This window comes from Myotis brandtii, unplaced genomic scaffold (assembly GCF_000412655.1).
Source record: "Myotis brandtii unplaced genomic scaffold, ASM41265v1 scaffold344, whole genome shotgun sequence".
In the NCBI taxonomy this organism is placed as follows: domain Eukaryota; kingdom Metazoa; phylum Chordata; class Mammalia; order Chiroptera; family Vespertilionidae; genus Myotis; species Myotis brandtii.
Genome location: NW_005363247.1, coordinates 3,073,623 through 3,098,239, shown reverse-complemented (window position 1 = coordinate 3,098,239; position 24,617 = coordinate 3,073,623). Strand labels below are relative to the sequence as shown.

The window sequence follows — 24,617 nt, the reverse complement described above, 5'->3', positions numbered from 1 at the left end:
TCTCCCAACTAAGGGTTGAAAGTAGCCTGGCAAAATATATTAGAAAAATTAACTCTTTTCCCTATAAGTTTCAAAGAAACTGCGCTTTCCAAAACTTTCAAAATGAAATTTTATTTATGTTCTCCCACAGCTCCAATAAAGACCCAATTCTTTTAGCATTCCAAGCATACTAGTCATTATTAACTTTTCCTTAACTTTTTAAGACCTCATTCTATATCAGCATTGCTAATAAGATTCTCAAGGGAACAATAATTATGAAATTATAAAGCAGCAGCTTCTTGTGCAAATCTAAATGAGATTTCTTTTACTAATAAATCAAAATGAATAACTTAGCTACTAGAAAATAAACTATGATTTAATAGAAATAAAAAGTAAAGGACATGTATAGGCAAATTTTAGTCTAGCTCTAATTTTCGTTTATAATAAATTACGGTTTAAACACTTGATCCAAGTAAGTTCCCAAGGGCCGGGGAAAAGTTGTTCTCATAATTTAATATAAAAAGTGGCACAGTCATTTAGAAAATAATAAATATCAAGAGTCACTGAAACAAAGGGGGAAAACACAGTCATCCAACCAAAAAAAATCATTTAACAATCCAAAATATGCAAAAATCTACCCAGCTGGTGTGGCTCAGTGGTTGAGCGTCAACCCATGAACCAGGAGGTCATGGGTTCGATCCTAGTCAGGGCACATGCCTGGGTTGCAGCGGGCTCCATCCCCACAGGAGAGTGTGCAGGAGGCAGCTGATCAATGATTCTCTCTCATCATTGATGTTTCTATCTCTCTTTCTCCCTCTCCCTTCCTCTCTGAAATCAATAAAAAAATATATTTTAAAAAATCAATACGTATATAAATAGTTTCATTAAAGCAACATTTCTAACAACACAAATTGACAGCAACCTCAATGAAAAATAGTTGAGGAATGATTGGGAAATGATGACACCACTATCAAGAAAAGCTGAGAATAGACCAACCTGAAAAATGTATTAAAATACAAGCAAAATTATATATACAAGATTATCAAGTATAGTATATACTCAAAAAAATAAACTCAATAACTATATACATATATGTAATAAATTAAAAACTAGAAGTAATGCACAAAAGTATAATATTAGGTTTGCTGCATATGTAGTTTTTCTCTTTGTCTCTCTTCACATTATTTCAGAATGTGATCATATAACTTACTGCTTAAAAACTTCTTTCGGAAAACAAAAATCTCAAGCATTTTGAGCCTCAAATATAATAATATCCTTAGAGGTCATATGGCAGTACTTTTTGGTTAAACATAAACACAACATGCACACTCAATTCATCCAATAATCAAACTGTGTGTAAGGGTTTAACAAATTCTACCTAATTTCAATGTAAGCTGATCTACCTAATTTCTCCTAATAGAGAGAGAGCTGTGACATAACTAAGGATTTTTTAATTGCTTTTTTCTACTTTTAAATATTTCATATATTTACTAAAGCCACCTGACAATAGATAATATTTCCAAGCAGAGACAACTAGAATCCAAATTACCCAAAATAAAATATTCTTTTACTTAGAAATACTTATTGATATTTTTGTTTTATTTGTTTTAAAATAAACATGAACATTTTAAAATAATCAGTCTATGTCTTTATTTTTTTTTTCAATCTGTATCTTTAAAATACTATTATTGACAAACACACACGCCACCTTGGAGCACTCTATAAACCTGTATAAATGGAACAGTGTATATGCAAATCATTTATCATGATCAAACTACTCAGAATCTCAAACAGTTAAAAAAATTCTTGCCATGGAAACTGAGAAATTTAATATATATTTCAGTAAGAATAGAACTACAATCATTTCTTACCGATACAATTGCTGTGACATTTGCTGGCTCTCCTATCCTTTCGATGACAAGACGAATAACTGTTGTACTTGTTTCATTAACTACAAATTCTGTTTGTCCAGCAAATCTTATTTCTGTTTCTCCAAACACAAAAGGGATGAATAAAGCTGAAAGAAGACTTACGAATAAAGATGTAGAGGGCATCCCTATGGGAGAAAAAAATTTGTTCACAAAACGTGTCTAATACATTTTCATTTGACTGTGTTGTCTACAAATATAAACAGAGTGAAGAGTTACATAGTAAGCAACCACGACATAAATACAGCAAATATTAAGCCATCCAATTCAAATATGTGATCACAGAAATAAATTAAAAATCACAAACTCTTCTGTGGTTCCTTTTACTATTCATAACTATATCTTATTCTTTATCTTATATATCAAGATAATTATAACTAACCTTAAACTTACTTATCAAATTTAGTTTATTAAAAAAATGACCCTCCGCTGAAACCGGTTTGGCTCAGTGGATAGAGCGTTGGCCTGCGGACTGAAAGGTCACAGGTTCGATTCCGGTCAAGGGCATGTACCTTGGTTGTGGGCACATACCCAGTAGGGAGTGTGCAGGAGGCAGCTGATCGATGTTTCTCTCTCATCAATGTTTCTAACTCTCTATCCCTCTCCCTTCCTCTCTGTAAAAAATCAATAAAATATATATTTTTTTAAAAATGACCCTCCAGCTCTAGCCAGTTTGGCTCAGTTGATAAGAGCATTGGCCTGCAGACTGAAGAATCCCAGGTTTGATTCCCAGTCAAGGACACATATCTCAGTTACAGGCTCCATCCCGGCCCTGGTCAGAGCTCATGTGGGAGGCAACAAATTGATGTGTCTGTCTCTCTCACATCGTTGTTTCTCTCTCTGTCTCTTCACCTCCCCTCCACTCTCTCTAAAAATTAATTGGAAAATATCCTCAGGGGAAGATTAACAACAACAAAAATGACCCTCCAATTTATTCTAAGAAAAACATAAGTAGCAACATGAAAGCTTAATTAAAACCCATCTTCCCCCCCAAATGAAACTAAAATACAAGCAAAAACTAAAAAATTACTGAATAGTTCAATAATCCTAATGGAACTTACTCATCTATTTATTTGATCAAACAAATATAAGAGAACTCTTGAAACAGGTATACAAAGCAGTTTAAACTAAAACTCTACAAATAAATTGATTTCTTTGTTGTATCTACGTTTTCCTTAAATTTGTCTTATTTGAGACTGCTTTCTAAAAGTTTTGTTATTGCAAGTAAATGCTAATCCTTTCAAAAAACTCAAATTTCTCCCATTTTACCAACTAAAATACTAATACAACTTCCATGTTGCTTTAAGAACAAGCAAATTTGGCAAAGTGTGCATTTCCATAACTTCTATTGTTTTCTTCTTACTACAATGTGCATGTCTGTGAGTCATCAATATTATTCCTACTTTCAGCACTGTGTGGCTCAAGTGCTTTCAAAAGCACAACAGAGCAGTGACCTCTTGAAAGGCACCGCTGTTTTGTAATGTAGATGTACCTCTAAAATGTGAACAATTTATCTCACGGATCATTAAGATTCCAATGGATTATGTGATTAGTCACACGAACATAACAAGTTCATGCATTTTAAAGGGGAGTTGTATTACGAACTCTGTAAGCCAAAAATGCTTCCTATTAATCTTTTTTAATATTGTTTAAAGTATTACATGAGTCTCCTTTTTCCCCTATTGACCTCTCCCCAGCCGCTTCCACCCCCAGGACATGCCCTCACCCCCCTACTGTCTGTGTCCATTGGTTATGCTCATATGCAACTTCCTATTAATCTTTACCTTAGTCAAGAAATAATTAAATTTTCATGTATGTGGTTATTTCCACGTGGCAATACATGGCTTTATATTTAGGAACCACGAAATAAGTAAGTTTTTGACATATGTTAAGGTTTAAATGAAATTTTCTCAGTCAAGTATATTCAAACATTGCAGTCTGAGATTGCTTAATGTCTCACATGTTTATGGCAGCAAAATCCATAGACAGGGATGCAGGGTTCAGATGGAGTCCAAAAAAAGAGACATAGGCCAGAGGTTCTGGAGGACTAGAGCACTTTTTACTAGTACACTGTGCCTTCTCTCTAAGAAAGCCTGCCATGGGCTAAGGGACTGGGAAGAAATAAAATAGGTCTCCCTTACCAGCTGCAAACTCCTCCTTGACTTCTAAGCCAGGAGGGTTTACAGAAAGAAAGGAAATGAAAAATATGAGAGAAGGGAAAAGGCAAAACTTGGGTGAGACAGGCAATTGGGAGCAGTTCTAAAGACAACGGAAGAAGATTTTTTGAGGAATTCTAGGGCCAGAATGGTTTCACACCTCACTTATGACAAACAGTGGAAAATAAATGAACTAGAAGGATCAACTTTGGTCCATTGTGATTTTTGAAAGAAAAATCTCAATTCCTTGAACATGAGATGTGATAGAACCTTGAGCTGAGAGAAATAAGAAGACACCTGAAAAAGTTCTAAGTGAGAAACAGTGAAAAAGGGGAAATCATGAATAACTGGGAATATAAATTCTCAAAATTTGTCCTGCATAAGAATCAATTTAGACCTTTGTCAACATTCTTATTCTCACACCCAGAAATTCAGATCCAGTGAATTTAGGGTGGGGCCTGGGAATCTCCACTTAACAGGCAATCTGGTTGATTCTAATACAACTGATCCTTGGGATACACATTGAAATACACTGTCCCAGAGTGTGAGGAAGAGTGTAGCTTTAAGTTAACTACTGAATTTTTCAATGCAATATGCTTGAACTTCCTGTAGACTTCCTCATATATTTTTCTACATATTACTATATTGCATTTTAAGATTCCATATATCCTATAGAAAAATTATAATGACCTACAGATAGTAATCAGAACAGCAAATGCTTATATAGTATTGTCCTAGGTACTTTATACACAATAACACATTTAAACTCTGTGAAGAAAGTACTAAAATTAATCCTGTTTATAGATGAAGAAACTAAGAAAAACAGATGAACACATACAGTCTTATTTAGTTAAGTAAGCGGCTAGGCAGGATTTGAATCCAGGAGTCCACCTTTCGACTCTACCCAATAAGGACACTATATTGCCTGTTACATTTTATTCATACAAATCATACATATCCCTTGAATAATATAGATTACTTATGCTATCCATTTCAAAGAATTGAAATATTTTAAACTCATGCACAATAATCAAAACTACCATAAAACTGCATAATTATGAGTCTCCTAAAAGTTTGCACCTTATTATTCTGATAAATGTTACAATTATTTAACTGAAGCTAGTTCTCTTGACTACTTTAAATATTTAACAGCATCTGTTAATGTGAGGACCAATGAGTTCAAATGGTGTATTCTTGCAGTTTCCCAAGCAATTAGAGCTCTGAGATCTTGTGGTTAAGTCAGTAAATTCATTTTAAATTGGTGTACATTAGTGAGTTCTGGGACTATACAAAATGAACAGACAAGCGTGATTGGAAAAGCCTCAACTTCAGTGACATCACTGATAATTGAATCTCCTCTGCTTTCATGTTTTCAACTTTAAGAAACGTTGTTGAGGCAAAGTTGGCACTCAATGGAAATTAAAAGATGAAGAAAAAGCTTTGAAGGTGAAGTTCCCACTGGAAAACAGGCATAATTATATAAATGCCAAACAGTTTCTCTTTTGGAATAACTAGGTCCATTTTCCTCTATCATACTAAAAATCTAGTATTTGGAACTCTATTAAATTCAGAAGACTAGGTATTAGTAACTGACATAACACTTAAATCTTATATCTGTTTCAGGTCACTTTTTCTCATTAGATTTAATAAAAGTTTTGCATGACCCATCAGACCACCTATTTTAAACCTCTATAAAATAAATTTCAAGCTATATTTAAAAATTATAATATGCTTATTTCATATTCTGTCACAACTGTGAAAGAATAATTTTAGCAGTAATGTGTCATTCTTCTGCTCTGTAATGCATGATATTCCAATACTCGAGCCCTCTCATTCCAACTAGCATCCATGTTCTCCTCACACCTCCCCCTCCTGCTCCGTATGATTCAAAGGAAATAAGAAGTGTTCCTGATAATAGATCTCTTATGGTGTTCAAGCAATATGAGATCTAGGTTACTTTCTTACTTCTTATTTCCTGAATTATACCATGAAATTCTGACAGAGTCCTGATAGCATGTAGGCACAAAGTCTTAGGTTCTTAGATTCTAGTAAACATATTCAGCCTACCCAACAAGTTACCATTCTGGGGGGGAAAAATTAAAATTAGGAATATATTAGAATAGCTCCTACAATACAAATTTCTTGCTTTCAGAAGAGCAGCTTACATTTTAGCATAATATTTGTATACTTAGCACCTACTCTACATTGTGCAACACCCTGTGCTAAACTTCAAGGACACAAAGGCCCATAAGACATGGTCCTTGGCTCCAACATATCCACAGGGATGGACCAATCAAAGTCAACAAGACATAATTCTGAGACTTTTGCTTAAACATAAGAATGCAGAATCCCTGTACCACTGGGTTCAGGATAGTGGTGATTACGGCCAGTTTCCTCCAAAATCTGGAAATAAAGCCAATGCAGCCATAGAGAGCTAAGAGGTGGAGAGAAGTCAAGTCTTAATAATCAAGTTTAGGTTCCTGAATCCAGCCTTACACTGGCCTTTCAGTTACGGAGAAAATAAATTACATTTTTTGCTATAGTCAGTTTGGGTTGCATTTGCAACATCACTATTTATCCACTAATCTCCAATCTGTGACATAGTGAACTCATGTTAGGATATACCAAGTGGAAGATTCCTCCTCCTCCATTCTGACATTCAACAGTTTTACTCTCTTCTAAATATTTGTGAAAGGATACCACACTAGCTAACTATCTTTCCTATTCTCATGCAACTGTTACCATCTGTAATATTTTCCGCTCCACCTTGAAACTGACAATGACTACTAAGGAAGTTTAGGACAAGCAGGCAAACAAAAGATATCTTCACAACAGAACAAAGCAGAACAGGAGCGTGCTGCATTAGCTCAGTAATGAGTGAAGGCCCTTCTGATTGTCACAAGGAACCCTAATGTCATGCTTCTTTAAATTTGTCTGGCATTAATTCTTCTCTCTTGCTTTTTTTCCAGGATGCTAGCTCTTTCTTCCTTATTGAAAACTTACTGGTATTTGCTAACTGTATTCCCTACTTGGATTACTTAGCATATAAACATATTAAATGTCATTTATAAAACAACACTCACCTACACAATATATCCTAATAACTATGGAATTCTAAGTCTTATTTATCTAGGATATTGCCTTCTTCCCATCTTGCCTCTTACGCATGGGTACTTTAGGAAGGGTAGCAAGTATAGTATATTCTGAGTAAATGGGAATAGCCTTCTATTTAAGTTTCAATAAGTCTTTAGAAATAAGGAATAGAATAAAGTGAAATAAGAATGGGGACCCAATAGATGACAATGTAAAAAAAAAAACACCCACAAAACATACTTTGCTGATTTTGCAGTATCAATTTTCACACAAAAACTGGTCAATTTGAAAGTTAACTCTGTCTTCTGACGTTTCAGAATAAACAATTGACAACATCTGTGAGTGGCAGAACAAAATGAAAAAACAAAGATTATTAGTGCAGAATTGACTTTTTAGCTTCAGCTGTTGCCTTGTCAATGCTGTGGCAAGCTTCTCCCCACGGTAAGACCACCAGGTAATCAATACTGAAAATATGATCCTAATAGAGCAAGGTTTTCAAGTTTAGAATTACTTGAATTCTATTACATTTACTAAAGGGTATTCTAAAACTATAGAATTACTCCTGTGGAACAAGAGAAGTTTTATCATCCATATCATCAATTATTCAGCCTCTAAGAATTCTTAATCTGTGTTATTGTACTTGGCCAGTACTACAAAAAAATTGATCTTTCCTTCCTCCATACAGAACAAAATTTAAATTTGCAACTTTCAAAAAACATTGAATGTTACAAGGAGAGAAAATGCTAAATATTTTTAAATGATAAAGGGGGTAGTCTCTTACAGTTTTTTAAACTATATGAAATGTTTATTACCTTTATTTTTATTTTATTTAAAAATTTTTAAGGAATACATATTATTTTATTCATCTTTAAAACACATAGACACACATAGAACTGTGTTAAAGAGAAAAAAAAGGTAAACAATGAAAAGTAAGTTTCCCTCACGCCACTCCTACTTAGTCAATTACACTTATCAACATCATCTGTCTCAAAAGATAATCTATGCATATATGTCCATAGGAGAAAATGCCTGTGATAGATTTTGTTTTCTTCTGCATAACAGACTATAGGAATCAACATTATTTTTCAAGATGGTGGTTAATAAGTAGATAGATGATAGATAGATAATTAGACAGATAGATAGATAATAGACTTCAGTGTAGACATTCATGATGGAAACACAGTTATTGTCTCAACTACACACTATCATCATTGTAGGTCTTGTATGTTAGAAATTATTGTAATATTAATCTTCCAGTTAACTAATACTTTCATTGGGCATAGAATTTCAGGTGAAAATACGTTTTCCCATTATTTTTGAAAGTCTTCTTCCATTGTTACAGTTAGAAAATCCAAAATGCTTCTGATTCTAAAGTGATGCATGGCCGAAACCGGTTTGGCTCAGTGGATAGAGCGTCGGCCTTCGGACTGAAAGGTCCCAGGTTTGATTCCGGTCAAGGGCATGTACCTTGGTTGCGGGCACATCCCCAGTAGGAGATGTGCAGGAGGCAGCTGATCGATGTTTCTCTCTCATCGATGTTTCTAACTCTCTATCTCTCTCCCTTCCTCTCTGTAAAAAATCAACAAAATATATTTTAAAAAAATAAAATAAAATAAAGTGATGCATGTAATTGCTTATTTGTGTTGTTCTCTGCTCTGGAAGATTCTTCTCTTTGTCCACAGGTGTTATGAAATTTCACAGGATTTTTCTTGAAATGGGTTTATTTTTGTCCCTTTGGCTGAGCAATCTCCTGCAATCTGACACTTATCCTTCAGACCTGGAAAATTTCCTTATGTTATTTCACAATGATTTTGCCCCTTCCATTTTCACTGTTCTTTCATCCTAAAACTCCTATTATTTAATATTGGTATTCTGGGACTGAGCCCTTCATTTTCATATCTTTAATTCTCTCTAATTTCTAATTCTTTGATTTTTGCCCTACTTTCTGAGAATTCATCATTAAATTTCAATTCTCCTACTAATTTTTTTATTCACACTATTATGTTTTCATTTTCTAAGAATTTAATGATATCCTGTTATTTTTCCATTAACCGAATACCACCTTTTATCTCTTGGAAAATACTGTTTTTTTAAAAAAAAATTCTGTTCTCTCTATACTTTCTGTTTCTTTCTATTCTATAATATTTATTAGATACCATCTATTCTTGCTGCAGAACCTAGGCACCTGCATTTTCTAAATGAATTATTTGTAGTCATGGCAGTTAAGGGAGAGAGCTTCATGTAATAAATCCAGAGCCTTCAACCCAGAACAGGCCTACAGACACATGCTGTTCTTTAGTCCAAATTGTGTTTCCAAAATAATACTAAAAGAATTTGGGTATTTAAAGATTTAATATTTAAAGATTCTGCATTTTAAAAAATGAATTTCAAGATTATTTTTAAAAATTACCAAAACTGGCAAATCTGAGTCCACACTTTTACATAAGCTTATCAATTGGTTGGAGTTAGCAACAGCTGTTATTTAGACAGTTTGCTCTCCTGTACCCTGCCAATGTCTCCTCAGTGTAGGGTCAAAGGGAAAGCAAAATATTTCTTATATTATCATTCAAAGCAGGAAAAATCAGACACAATTATGCACGCACGCACACACACACCTTGTGGGCTGCCTCCTTGCAGTGTCCCAGGAATTTGATTTTATAAGACAGTGGCAAAGCATTCAGGATATGCCTACCCGGATATCCTGCCACAGATGCTATGAAGCCTCTACCTGGACACTGCCAGTGTCCCTGAGTATTAAGCCCCCAGTTATCTCTAATAGGAGGCAAGTATTGGCCTCAGAGTCAGTCTTGGGCTCTACTGTAGTCGCTGCTATCTTCCCAACTGTGTGACTTTGTAGATTTCAATTCTCTTCTCTGGGCCTCGAGTTAAAAGGTGGAAAAAAGAACAGCTATAGCATTAGGGCAGCTGTGAGGCACAGTATACCATGAAGTGCCAGATTCTAGGCGCTAGACCTTCAAGGTTCACATGGTCAAGAGACCAAAGAAAACAGCATTGGGCATCTAAGACTCTCCCATGTGAAGACCATCCTCCAACTGATAGCTGGTTTTTATTCTATTTCCTTAACCAGTTACTTGAAGCAATTGCAACATATCTAGCCATATCATTTGCAAGCCATTTCCTAGCCATTAAGGGTCTAGACCCGTGGTCGGCAAACTGCGGCTCGCGAGCCACATGCGGCTCTTTGGCCCCTTGAGTGTGGCTCTTCCTAAGCCTTAGGAGTACCCTAATTAAGTTAATAACAATGTACCTACCTATATAGTTTAAGTTTAAAAAATTTGGCTCTCAAAAGAAATTTCAATCGCTGTACTGTTGATATTTGGCTCTGTTGACTAATGAGTTTGCCGACCACTGGTCTAGACTGTTCACCAGAATTCAGACTGATGGACTGGTTAGTTAGTGCCAATCTTCATGCAGAAAATAAAAGCAGCAGGGCCCGTCAGTTGTGCCCTTAGAGCACTCTGCCACATACGAGGCAGGCAGTCACTCAACTTTGTGAGTCTACTTTCTCATCTGTAAAATGAAGTAAGAAACTGACCTTACCTAGCTATTTTCACCTTGCATTTATTTACAAATTATCCATTTTCTAATTCATCCATTTCTTCTTAAATATCAATTTCTCCATCCAGATTGGTTTATTATAGTACTTATAACTCATAAATTGAACATTAATTTAGTTTTAATTATTGTTTAGCTCCTAAAGCTATGGTTTTGCTCCAAGTGTAGCTTTGGCTGTATCTTGTATGTTTTGATAAGCTGAGTTCTTGCTGTTATGATATTCTAAAAAGCTTGTTACTGCAGACATTAGTTCCTGTGTAACACAAAAAGTATTTAGAATTGGGTTTTCTCTTGTTCCTCAGAAGGGAATTTTTAAAATTTATTATTTTTTGTTTGTTTTAATAAAAAGTAGGCTTTTCTTTAAACAATACCATTGTATTTTTCTGGTAGTCATTTATACTTATTAACTGTGACACAAAAGAGAATTTCATTAACAATGATATGTGGAAAAATAAACCTTCTGTTCTTTGGTCTTGTCTTAATGATGTTAAGGTAAAGAAGTTTCTTTAAAGTGACCACACTGGCTAAATACGTGACGTTCAAATGAATTAGGTAAAGTGCTAAAAGATCACTTATGGTCCAGCTAACTAGTTCCTCTTTCCCATTTGTAAGGTATTTATGTGTCATGTGATCCATTTTCCTAACCGAAACAAAATACTATATGGATAATCAATCCCTTCAATGAATAATTTTCAAATTTTCCACAGGGCCCCTAAAACTGTATAAAATTCTAACATTAAAATAAAAGCCTTAATTTGAAACCCAAATGTCTGAACACCCTCTACATTTCCCCCAGCTACTACAATCCTTCACAACTTTGAAATCTGTAAAACCTAAGCCTAGATTACAAACATTTCCATCCCAGGAAGCTTGAAGCCAATGACCTTACAACATTAATTTATTTCTCCATCGATCTCACACACATTGAACTTCTAAGAAATAGATTTAATGTCCTATCAGCATGCTATACAATGTTTTGTCAATACACTGCATCTCTAAGGAAAATCACTGAGTTGAGCTTTTCTTGCTGTCCAATTACAGAGTCATTTATAAATTTAAAGTATCATGAAAAACCTAAAATCCATTTTTTATAAATCTCTATAATGCTTAGTAAGATCACAAAAGTATCTCTACCAAGCAGATCAAAATTTCCAAATGCTAAAATATTCTTCACAGAATCCACTGAACACTGTTTAGCACCCTCTGAAGTGCCACTAACTCCAGAGTAAACTCAGTTCAGGCTGGTTTTGTACTGAGAAAAATGTTAATAACATCTATCAAAACATTTTTAAATTCTATGTCAAAGTTTGAAATTTTTCCAGTTCAGGGAAAACCTAGGAGTTTATCAATATTAGATCACTGAGCCCTAGCCGGTTTGGCTCAGTGGACAGAGCATCCGGGTTGTGGACTTGATCCCCAGTAGGGGGCATGCAAGAGACAGCAGATCACTGATTCTCTCTCATCATTGATGTTTCTATCTCTCTCTCCCTTCCTCTCTGAAGTCAATAAAAATATACTTAAAAAATAAAAATTAAAAAGTAATAGATCACTGAGATGGATCCGAGCTGTAAATAACATTTTGCAAGATGTGATTTTTTAATTTTAAATAAGGTTTGTTAGGTTCAATTTAACTCCTCATTACAGAGAAGCTAATGCCTAATAATATATTGATGTTACTCTTTCTTGCTTTCATGAACATGTTTTATAACTGTATCCGTGCTTTTCTCAAAGCATTCATTCTAACTCACATAATTTTTTTTCTTACCTTTAATTTCCACTCTTTTGGACCTTTCATGGTCATAATCTACCACCTACACATATTCCAAAATTAAATGTTTCTCTTCCTTTCTTCCTCTTAAATGATACAGTGTTTGTTTTTGTAGTTTTAAATGCAGCCAAACTGTTTCGGTACTATGCTAGAGGTTGGGGAGATAACAGGGTTAGATTTGATTGAAAATTTCCTATGGCTGTTTGTAATGAAAAGCATAAATTCCTTGGAATCCTCAGTATGTAACAAGTATGAACTAGTCCACAACACCCATAGTGCAAATATGGCACCATGTTATTACTTCTCCAAATTAAATTAAATTAAATCCTATTCAAGACTCCAAGCATCATGCTGAAAGGAAATCCAGTTTCACCTCTTGGAGGGCCCCTATTTTTATGCTCCAAGAATTCCAGTGGCTATGCATTCCGAAAAGTCTGGTGTCTCTCAGACTACAGTGTTCCAGGTGCCACTGAGCCTCAGGACCTGGTGCCTTGTCTGAACCTAGTCCTCCTCCATCTGCCGGGCCTGCTGCTTCAGGCCACACCGGTCCCCCCTCCTGGCATAAGTCAGCACTATCTTTCAGAGGAGGGCCACTCTACTGCCTATCCCACTTCTTTAATGCTATCTTCGGGCCAGGGTCCCTAACCAGCTCTCCCCAGCTTCAGAGTTTACTGCCAAGTCCTTTCAGAGCTTAGTCTTTTTGTTCATGCACACAAGTTTGGAAGAGCTTAAAGGAAACCTATGTGTGGCATGTAGACCCTATTGATGTGCTTGGCTCTAATATCCATTCATCATCTGACAACATTCAAAAAATAATCAGTCTCTACTATGTTCCAGGCATTGTCTAAGTTCGGGCATGCAGCAGCAAACATGCCAAAACCAAGACATTAAAATAGAATTTCATTTTGAAATTCTTTTTTCTAGGTAAAGGAAAGGTAAACCCTCTTTAGATCAGTTGTTTACCCTCCACACTGATAGGTAAACAGTTACTGAAAATGAATTGTACATCTTAATACACTTGAAATTAGAGTAATATTTATTCTTCTTTGTTTTCATGACTGCATCAATCATACCTTTTTTTAATATTTTAAACACTTAGGGGATTTCATTTTCATTCCCTCAACATTCTCCTTCTCCATTTCCACACACTGTCTCCAAATATGGAACACCCACTCTAAGAATAAGCCAACACCTATGCTTCTGACCCCATTCGTTCATGTTTCTTTATTTACTCCTATTAATCTATCTATCTCTTCTCTTCCTGCTCTCCCTTCATTCCTCTCTCCAATCTCCCTTGCACCCAAATGCAGTCTTCTTACCTACAAACAATTACCCATCCTCAGCCCTGCTGCTGCTTTAAGCTTCCACCTCAAATTTAAACTTTCCCTTGGAGCAATCTAAGGTTTTCCTAGTCCCTGTAAAAAATTCCCAATTCCAACTCTTAAATTTTCACATAAGCTCCAAGTAATATTTCTCAAAGTGTGTTCTGTGCAATGCTATGCCCACATTTTGACCAGACTAAAGAATTCTATTGTGAATTATGTTGAGAAAATGTTTGCATGGACACTATATATTTTCTTAAATACTCAAAATACTTTAGCATATAACAAGCACCAAGAAAGCCTAAACACAGACTTAACCTTATTTAAGTCATCATTTCCCAAACCTATGACTACAGAACAATTTTCCCCTGTTGATACCTAATTATATCCTGCATAATTCATATAATCATTCAACTACTTAGACATTTCCACCTAGCTACCCCACAGTCTCTAGCAAACTACTTTGACTACAGGAGGCAATAATCCTTCTTAAGAAAAGCCCTAGCCGAAACCGGTTTGGCTCAGTGGATAAAGCATAGGCCTGCGGACTGAAGGGTCCCAGGTTCGATTCCGGTCAAGGGCATGTACCTGGGTTGCAGGCACATCCCCAGTGGGAGATGTGCAGGAGGCAGCTGATCGATGTTTCTCTCTCATCGATGTTTCTAACTCTCTATCTCTCTCCCTTCCTCTCTGTAAAATATCAATAAAATATATTTAAAAAAAAAAAAAAAAAAAGAAAAGCCCTAACCCTCATGTTGAACCAGAGACACTTTGAACTGACTGCTGGATATCTCCATACAGATGTCCTACCAGTGCTTCCAATATGTCTCAAACCAAAATTAAGTGCTACACCTCCCAACATCCCCTTTTCCTCTGTCCCCTGACTCTGCGTCCACATAGCAGAGATGATTTAGCACCTCTCTCTTATAAATCATTTACAATGTTATTCCTTGAGTTATAACTACATTCATCACCAACTACACGTTGGTCTCCTGAAAACTGGGCACAATGTTTCATCTTAGCATCCTCCTCTGTATGATTCTTATTCTAAATAATTGATCAACTCTTTTTTTATTATTATTTTAAAGAAGGAACTGTGTTACACAAACTTATAAACACTTGCTTTGAAGTCACAATGCCTAGGTTAAATCCAAGCTCAGTCTTACCTTCTTCTATGTTAGCTTGGTAAGTGACTTAGTGTCTCCAAAACTCGGTTGTTTCTCTAAATCTCTGTTTTCTCATGAAAATAAGGAATTAAGTCATCCACCTCAAAAGGTAGTCATGAGGATTAGATGAAATAATATACATAACATTCTTAGTACATTGCCTAACTTATAGTAATCAAACAACAGCTGCATTATTATTAACTCACCAAATTCATATTAACAAAACCAAAGCTTCCACAAAGACATATCAAGAAGTAGGACTCGAAATTTGGGGAAGATGGCAGTGTAGGTAAACACCTGTACTCACCACCTCCCACAGCCACATCAAAATTACAACTAAAACACAGAACACTCATCATCCAGAACCAATGGAAAGCTGGCTGAATGGAAGTCCTACAACTAGAGTAGTAAAGAAGAAAGTACACAGAGACTGGTAGGAGGTGTGGAGGCAAGGAATGAGCTGGTCCGGCATCCACATGGGCGGCTTTTTTAATTAGGAGGGAGATCATCTCTGTGGAGGCCGCCAGAAGGAGCAAGGAGTCCCAGCCCAAGGTCCCAGAGCTGGGAAAAGAAGTCCCTACGAGCAGTAAGAACTACAGTCTGTAAAAATCAATGTGGATTGGGGCTCAGTGACACAGAGGCTGCTGGAGAATCAGTTGTTCTTTTAAAAGGCTGGCACCATGAACTGAACTTACAAGGTCCCGCTTCCTCCGAGCTCCAGCACCAGTGTGAGGATCTGGGGAACAAAGACACATAAGAGGAGGAATTGGATTATCTGGCATCAGGGCAGGAACTCGGGGCGGCTTTCTCTCAGGTGAAGGTGCTCACAGGGATCATTGTTCCTATGCTGGGACCTCCCTGGTCGCAGGGCTGACTGGCAGCCATTTCTGTTTGCTCCACCCTGGTGATTCCCTAAGACCCCGCCACATCCAATTTACAACCCACCCAAGCTGTGTGCAGTGGCTTTTGAATATTAATGGCCTGTCCTTGCTCAGGCTAAAATCTCTCAAACAAGCTGCAGCTGGGTCAGAGTGCCCCAAACCTATCAATAAAAGACCAAAGACCTGGCACCAGCACCAGCCTGCCTTCCTTCACAGCTGGGCCTCATCTTGGCACTTCCAAACTGAATATAAAGAGGAGGAATCTGCAGATCTCTCTGTAGCTCCTGCTGGGTGGCCCCAGGCAGTGGCTGACTCTGCACCTCCCTAGAGACCCAAAAGCAAGTGCACCCAGTGGTCAGTGTCAGACCAGACCAGATTACAACTCTACTCATCCATAAGCGACACACTCAAAGGCAGACTCAGTGAGAACCAAAGCCCCACTGAAGCAAGTCCTGCTCCATAGGGGTGTCTCCTGCATACCAGCTCTACCACTGTAGTTGCAGCTGGTCCTCACAGGCAATTGGCCTGGAGGTCAATTCCTCCCAGTGACACCAACAGCAATCAAGTCTAATACAACAAGACTGTGCTCACAGCCCACAAAGGGTTGCACCTAGAGCTCCCAGCTCAGGTGACTAGGGAGGCTGAGCCACTGGGCCCTATGGAACACCTACTACACAAGGCCATTCTAACAACTCAAGATGACATAGCAGCTCTACCCAATACATAGAAACAAACACAGGGAAGCAGCCAAAATGCAAAGACAAAGAAACATGTCACAAATGAAAGAAAGCAAACTACTGGGTATAGAGTTCAAAACGCACTTATAAGTTTACTCAAGAATCTTCTAGAAATCTGAACTCTAGAGAGGGAAATATGTAAAATGAACCAGAACATCTTGTACCAGCAAAGAAGCTATCAAAGATTAATGGAGTAATGTCAATGGGATACAAGAACATGAAAGTGTTCCTACTGGCCAAAGACTAAAATCTTTGTGCATCTAAGAGAGTAATGACTACAACTGTTTCTAACATACTGAATATACAAATCCTGGTGTTCATAAGAATAGATAGATAGATAGATAGATAGATAAAGCTCATTGGTCTCCACTGAAAGTAACTAGGGCATCAACTCCTTACTCTGAAATTAACATTTAAATTGGAGAAATTAAATATTTATCCTGTTTATCCTGGATAAACACCTTTTCCAGGTAACCCAATAGCCTATTTGTTAAAGGAAAAGTTCTTTCTTAAAAAATTCTAGCTAATGTGGCAAGAATGACAGAGTTAGAAAAGCACCTGTTTTTAACTCCTAATAAAATAATTTTAAAATGATCATTCAGAGATGAAAAAATTAGATAAAAATCAACTCAAAATGGATTACAGTAAACTCTCTGACATTTCGGTTAGCAATATTTTTTTCTGATATATTGCCTCAGGCAAGGGAAACAAAGAAAACTAAACAAATGAGACTAAATCAAACTAAAAAATTTAAAGGCAACCTACTGAATTGGAGAAGATATCTGCCAATGATACATCCAATAGGGGTTAATATCCAAAGTTTATAAAGAACTCATACAACTCAACACCAAAAAACAAACACTCCAATTAAAAAATTGGCAAAGGACCAGGATACTTGTCCAAAGAGAACATGCAGATGGCTAATAGACATATTAAAAGATGCTCAATATCACTAACCATCAGAGAAATGAAAATTAAAACCACAAAAAGATATCACTTCACACCTATCAGAATGGCTACCATCAATAAATCAACAAACAAGTGTTGATGAGGATATAGAGAAAAGGGAGCCCTCATGCACTGTTGGTGGAAATGCAGATTGATGCAGCACTATGGCAAACAATATGGAGGTCCCTCACAGAATTAAAAATGAAATTTCCTTGTGATCCAGTGATTCCACTTCTGGGTATATATCCGAAGACACTCAAAACACTGATTCAAAAGGCTATGTCCACCCCTAGTCAGTGCAGCATTGTTTGCAATAGCCAAGATATGGAAACAATCCAAGAACCCATCAATAGACCAGTGGATAAAAAATTTGTACATATATACAATGGACTATTACTCAGCCATAAAAAGAATGAAATAATAGCATTTGCCATAACATGGATGAACTTACAGAGTATTATGCTAAGTGAAATGAGTCAGACAGAGAAAGACAAATACTGTCCATTTATTTTATGAAGTACAACAGATCCTTTCAGAAAATTAGTCAAGGTTTGAAATATACAAATACATAAAGGCAATCACCTGCACATCTGAATTAGTGATATCTGACAAACTATACATTATTGAACTGGATTTGTCTTTACTTAAAGCCCAATTCTCAATCAAGTGATTTACTAAATTTCTCTCTAACAAAATAACATTTTGTTAAAGCTTCCACAATTTGTCTTAGAATAAAAAATAAATTTTCTCATTTTGATAGCTCAACCAGTCATCATTTAGATGACTCCTTATGGAAAAGGCAGAAATCATCAGAGACTTGAATTCAGTGTATCTCAGACAACATCCAATCACATTTCTGATTTTAGCATATCCTAGATAGGTCAATCATTATGCCTGCCACTACCATCCTTCCCTTTTTAGGAAAACCTACAGCCCAGGGTGAAGGAGGAGTCATTGATTGCAAATTGTTCCTTTGTTTTCTCACAATGTGGGTGCTTTAAATGTCTTAGTTAATTGGCAAAGATCTGTGCAAAGAAAGTTGGAAGTAATAAATCTGCAAGCCATACCTGAAGCATTTGCCCCATAATATGGCCCTGGGCCTAACAGAATGTATATAAGAAACGGGATACGGGATACATTTCTTCTAAGTGCATCCTGGCTCTTTTATCCACCCTCCCTATTGCCCTGCAATATGTAACCAAGAGAACTGAAAAATATGTTTACACAAAAAGTTGCATACAAATGTCCATAACATAATAGTCCAAAAGTAGAAACAGTCCAAATGCCCATCAACTAATGAATGGATAAACAAAATATTCATACAATATTATTCAGCTATAAAAAAATAAAGTAGTGAAACATGCTACAACATGATGAACCTTGAAAACATGATATGTGAAAGAAGGCAGATGCAAAAGGCCATGTATTTATATGATTCCATTTATATGAAACGTCCAGAACATGCACATCTGTAGAGACAAAAGTAGATTTGTTGCCATGGACATGGGGATGGGGGGAGGGTGGGGAGTGAAGCAGATTGGTAAGTGATTTCTTTTTTATATATATAAAATTTATATATATATATGTATGATTTCTTTTTGTAGTGATGAAAATATTCTGGAATAGACAGTGGTGACAGTTGCACAACTTTGTAAATATAATAAATACCACTGAAAAATCACTTTAAAAGATTATTTTTCTCTTTGCTAAGTGAATTATGTCTCATTTTCTTAAAAAATTAAAACCCACCCTGCACTTCTAGCCCTTTCTTTCAATAGTTCCCATCAAGTTGATTTTATGTATATCTGGGACAACTCATCTGGATCATTCTTACCTCGGCTCCTTTGATCCAAGCTTCTCCCCAGGGCCTTCTCTGTACTTCTTTCTACTTCCTCTCCTCCACCATTTTTCAAAGTCCAGATCAAGTCCCACTTTTTTCCAAAACACTTTCCATCCTTAGCTGACTAGTCTGCCAGAGGTCAGGTAAGCCTTCTTTGTTTCATTCCTGCTCATCAATGCTGTTGAACTTATGTGAATAATATATAAATGATGCTAATTATAGCTGCAGATAGGGCTTTTTCTCTATATCACAGATTGGAAATATAGAAGAGAATGCAATTCTTTCACATATATTCTCAAAATTTTATTGCTCACTTGCAAGGCTTGTTTCTGAAATAGTTCTCTATATTAGGCCTTCTTTCAGTTAAACATTATTTGAAAAGTAAAAAGAAATGTATTATTTTACTTCCAAATAAATACATAAACACAACCTGCAAAAACAGTGTTGCATTAAAAGTTGAGCTAAATAGAAATACTGCCCATGACATGGATTAAAGGATAATATCAGTCTAATTATCCTAACAAAAGGATGATAATAGGCAGTGTTTCCTTCAGAGGAATCTGAATATACTAGTATACATGAAGTATATGAATATTACCTAATTATCAGAATCCATAACTAAAGCTAAAAAGATTTTATTTTCAATTAACACATAAATACAAACCCTTGATTATTTCCACAATATGCCTCAGAGCACTTGTTCATTTGTTATAACACTTTAAAAATTTATTTTCTCTTTTACCCATATTCTCCATGGAATTCTTTCTTGCAGAAAGAAAGCAAAATCAATGTAAAAAATTAAGAGTTGCTTCTTCTTTGTTAATTTTCAGTCATCTTAATTAATTCATATATTTATGACTATATATATATATATATATATTCTGTTTATTGTGCATTCTGCATGCAGAAATAAACTATTAAAAGTACCACACAATGCTTCATTTTATTTGAAGCTATTCTGTACCTTTCAACCTGCGCCACATTTCAACAATGGCTAGTAATAATTACAATCACCCACTTATTAGCTTGGCATTTCATTTTCCTTCCCCTATTGTACCCTACAGTTGAAGGCAGGGAAAACTCTCTATTGATTAGTTGTTTAAGACCAGCAACAATAACTGTGCTGGAGAGAAGGCTACTTGGAGGGGATTACATAAGAGCCAGAGCTCAACAGACTCAGACAAGAACAGCAAATTATAAATCCAAGTATTTCATTGCAAGTAACCAAATTGGCTAGTTGAAATGCTAATTGCCTTTCAGCAAAACTAAAGACAGACAGGGAACCTTGTGCTTCAAAGAATAAAATGCATTTTTACTCTACTTCTGCACTATTGTCTTGCTGAGAAACATTTGAAATCTATTCACAAAGGTAGCTCCTTCCCTAACCTTTAAAATGTGGGAAATTTATTTAGCCCCTTCCAGCACCTCCAATGTGCTGATGTGCCAAGATGTGAACAGATGGTTGGACTTAAGCCCTGTTAAGCCCCTAATAAAGTAAAGCATGAAAGAATTCTATGCTCAAATACATAGTGCAAATTAAGAAAATGTGCCTAGGGAAAAGGAATTTTGAATAGCAAATTTATAAAATTAAAATAATCAAATAATACATGCATATTTTCAATGTAATTCCATCCAAATGCACATGGAAGAGCTATCATTGTCTCTCTCAAAGAGATCCCCAACCTCCCTTTATACCCAATAATTTTGTATTAGTGCAAAACTCATTTGGTAACAACTATTCCAGCACCCAGTTTGCCCATTTATATGAAAGAGGGTCCATTCTGTGTTATTAGAATCATGAATAAATGAATGAGAAATGCCCTATTGGCATCCTGCTCTGAGGTATAGCCAGACTTATGCCTGACTGCACCAGAAAGGGCCCCAGGACCACCTGCCCAGGAGCTGGGGGAGGGACCCGGTCTGGTACATTTCAAAGCGTATAGTGTGTCACAGTGGAATCAGAAAACACAGTCTTTGTCCTACCACAACCTCCAGTGTCCCAGCTCCACCCTTCTCCTCCTCTGCCACACCTCAACCAGGGCAACAGAACACAGGTGCTGTGTCTTCCTCTGTGGCCTCACATCCTGGCATATTGGGGATCCCCCTATACATGTGAAGATGCTCCCTGACCCCCAATCCTGCCTTGTGAAGGGAAAAAAATAGACATGCATCCATTTCCATGGGGAAATCAACTTTCTACACTACTTCATTCTGCCTGAGATAGAAAGAGTCCAGTTTATTAGGAGTCTGTTTATCTTCATTTCTCAATAAATATCTTTATTTATATGAAGTTTGAGCTGCCTGGAAGTGATAGAATACTAAAACTAAATAGAGCTTTAAACTGTAAATGGTTTCAATAACTCTCACTCTGATTCAGCAGGAGTTAAGGGAAGAAAGACATCTCTCTGGCTGGATGTTTACCAAAACCTAGTGAAGTTCCTGGTGATTTTCTCTTTTTCTACACTGTTTGAATTTCCTACCGGACTTTATATTCTTTTAACAACCAGAAAAAAGTTTTTTCCAAGTCAGAGAGATAGAGATGAATACTTAACTGGGTGTAATACTTAACTGTGTGCTTTTTCCCACAAAATGAGAGAAGTGCCCATCCAAATCTCTCCATGGTAACACACTACATTTTATATTCAAATTAAACACTCATCATCTAAGGAGCTCAATATGCTTTATAAGAACCTGGAAATTGTCTAGATTCATTATTCTACATGAGATAAAAGTGGTGATGACACAATGCTTCCACTGTATAGATTTTGGACCCAGTGCATAAAATAATGACTTATCACAGGTAAGAAGGTGACAAAACCATTTATTCAATATATTAACCACTTTGCTAAACTCTAGAAATATACAATACAGTCACTGTCCTCAAAAATTTTGTATCTTAATTGGGGCAACATTGAAATTTTCAATAACAGTAGGACAGCAATATAAAAAAGGGCAGGAGGCAGTATTTGGTTGAGTGGCAATAAATCAAACATCTAATGACCAAGTTAACCTGCTAACATACTTCTCACATATTAGTTTACGGGAAGGTACACATAACTAAAATATAACTAAAATCATAACTGGAAAAATAGAATATGTGACTTTAAGTCTCAAATTTTTAAGGTTTCAGTTTCCCCAGATATAAAATAAAGGGGTAGGTCTAGTTTGCTCAAAGTCTCCTCCAGGGTTTAAGGATTTCGATATTGTGTTCACAGCCTATAATTTCTGAACAGTAAAAGATCGCAGACTTAATCAAAGGCAAAATGTGTTTCTTGGTGGGTCCTTCCAGTTTCTTCACCTACAAATCAGGATAATAGTATTTGATCATTAAATATAAAGTTAGTCTATTCAAAAGGCCCAGTAGAATTCCTGGCATGGAGTAGACAGTCAATAAATGAGGCATACCATTATCATTTATCATGGGGATATGGTCAGAAGGGTTTAGTCACAGCTGGTTCTGCTGTGACCACTCTTTCTTTGGGTGTGGCTGGGGCAAGGACATCGCCAAGTAGAAAGCTGTCTGAAATACTTTTGCTTAACATTAGCCTCTGCCTTTCATGTTATTTGTAATCATTCTTCTTATCACCATAAAAACACTTGAGTTCCAAATATATCTCATGTTATCATTTTCTGACAATGAATACAGTTGGCATTCAATATCTGATCAATATATGTACAGCATAACACTACAATTGTTGTGAAAATATAATAAATGTTGATTGACACATCATTTCTATATCTGATGATATCAAGACTCAGTGTTGTTACATAATTGACCTCCATCCCATTATGGTCTTACATTTTAGTCATTATTTCTTAGCTGGTGTTTACAGGTGGTTTCAGCTTTTAATTGTAACATTCAATATAGTGTAGATGCTCAGAGCACTGGGGAGCGGGGGGGACTGGCGGGGGAGACCCATGACCCAGCCCTTACTAACTGGGGAACTTAGGACAAGGAGCTTAAACTTTCCACGCTTCAGAGTCATTATTTGTAAATTGGATAATGCCATTTAATGTATGGTGGTGCTGTTGGGTGTTAAATAAAATGATCTATGTAAAGAGCTTCTCAGAACCGTTACATAGCAGGCATTCAATACAGGATGACTGCTGATGTCATTCATCATGGAAATAAGAACATGGAGAAAGGGTTCAGTCATACTTTCTCTTAGTGAACTCATTTTGGTTACTTTTAAAAAGTTATAATCATGAGACATATCATTTCTGGCTGAAATAAGTCTTTTCAATCACCTAATCTAATCCCTTTACTTTATAAATGAAGAAACTAAGGACCAGAGGATGGGTGTGTGTCCAAAGTCACTGTAAGTTAATGGCAGATCTATACATTTAATATGTTTTATTACAACACAGTTCAGAGTGTAGTTGGCACCCCCTGTAGCCTAAGAAATCACCCCAAAATAAATTGCTGATGTTCACTTGCCTTTTCTTTTCTTTTCTTTTCTTTTTTGTTCTATCTGGCTCTTTTGATAAATGACACACAAAGGGAAGGAAAAAACTCTTTAGTAATTTAAGATTATAACTTCAGCAAGAATTTCTAAACAGTGCTGTATTAGTTAAGGCACTTTTTTTAGCTTTATCCTAATTGTACTCTTAAAATGAACTCTTAAAATTATTTTCTAAACGAGTGTGCAGCTTAAACATAAACTAATTACACATTTTTTTAAGGTTGTGGATTTTGTAAATGTAAAAAGTTCGTTTAAAACATAAGTTACACGAAATAAGCTAATATCGTGCCTTAACATCGTTTTTACCCCCTAATGAACACTGCCACAATTGCTATTTTAGTTTTTAGGGGGGAAAAAAACTATTTTAAAATGGTCTAAAACATTAAAATGTGTATGCTTTAAATACATATATCTAATTTCCAGAATAATTCCACACCCCCTGAAATCAGTATATTTCATTGAAAGTACTTCGACGCAGCAGTTATTTTGGAACATAGGACAAGTTTATCTCAACCCTCCCATTATTATTACCTATGGCGCGCCGCTTGGGGTCGGTTATTTTCCAAACGAATCTTTAAAATTAAAGCTGGGATTCGGTTTCAAACAGGCAGAAAGAGGAGAAAGGAAACTTTTCCCTCCGCTCATTCACTTCTCACCTTCTTTGAGATCAAGCATCTTTGGAAGGGGCGCCTGGCAGGCACGCCACGCTCCCCGCACAGCCGCAGCCCAGCGCGCCCAGGGCGCATTCGCCTCCCACCTC

General features: G+C 36.2%; 1 protein-coding gene across 1 annotated transcript in view; it reads right to left on the bottom strand.

Moving 5' to 3' along the window:
• Positions 1-24,617, bottom strand: part of ADGRV1 (adhesion G protein-coupled receptor V1) — a 462,684-nt gene that overhangs the window by 437,496 nt on the left and 571 nt on the right. Inside the window, exon 2 of the mRNA XM_005871499.2 lies at positions 1,851-2,035. Coding sequence (XP_005871561.2) covers positions 1,851-2,035 — 185 coding nt within the window. The remainder of the gene's footprint in view (positions 1-1,850; positions 2,036-24,617) is intronic.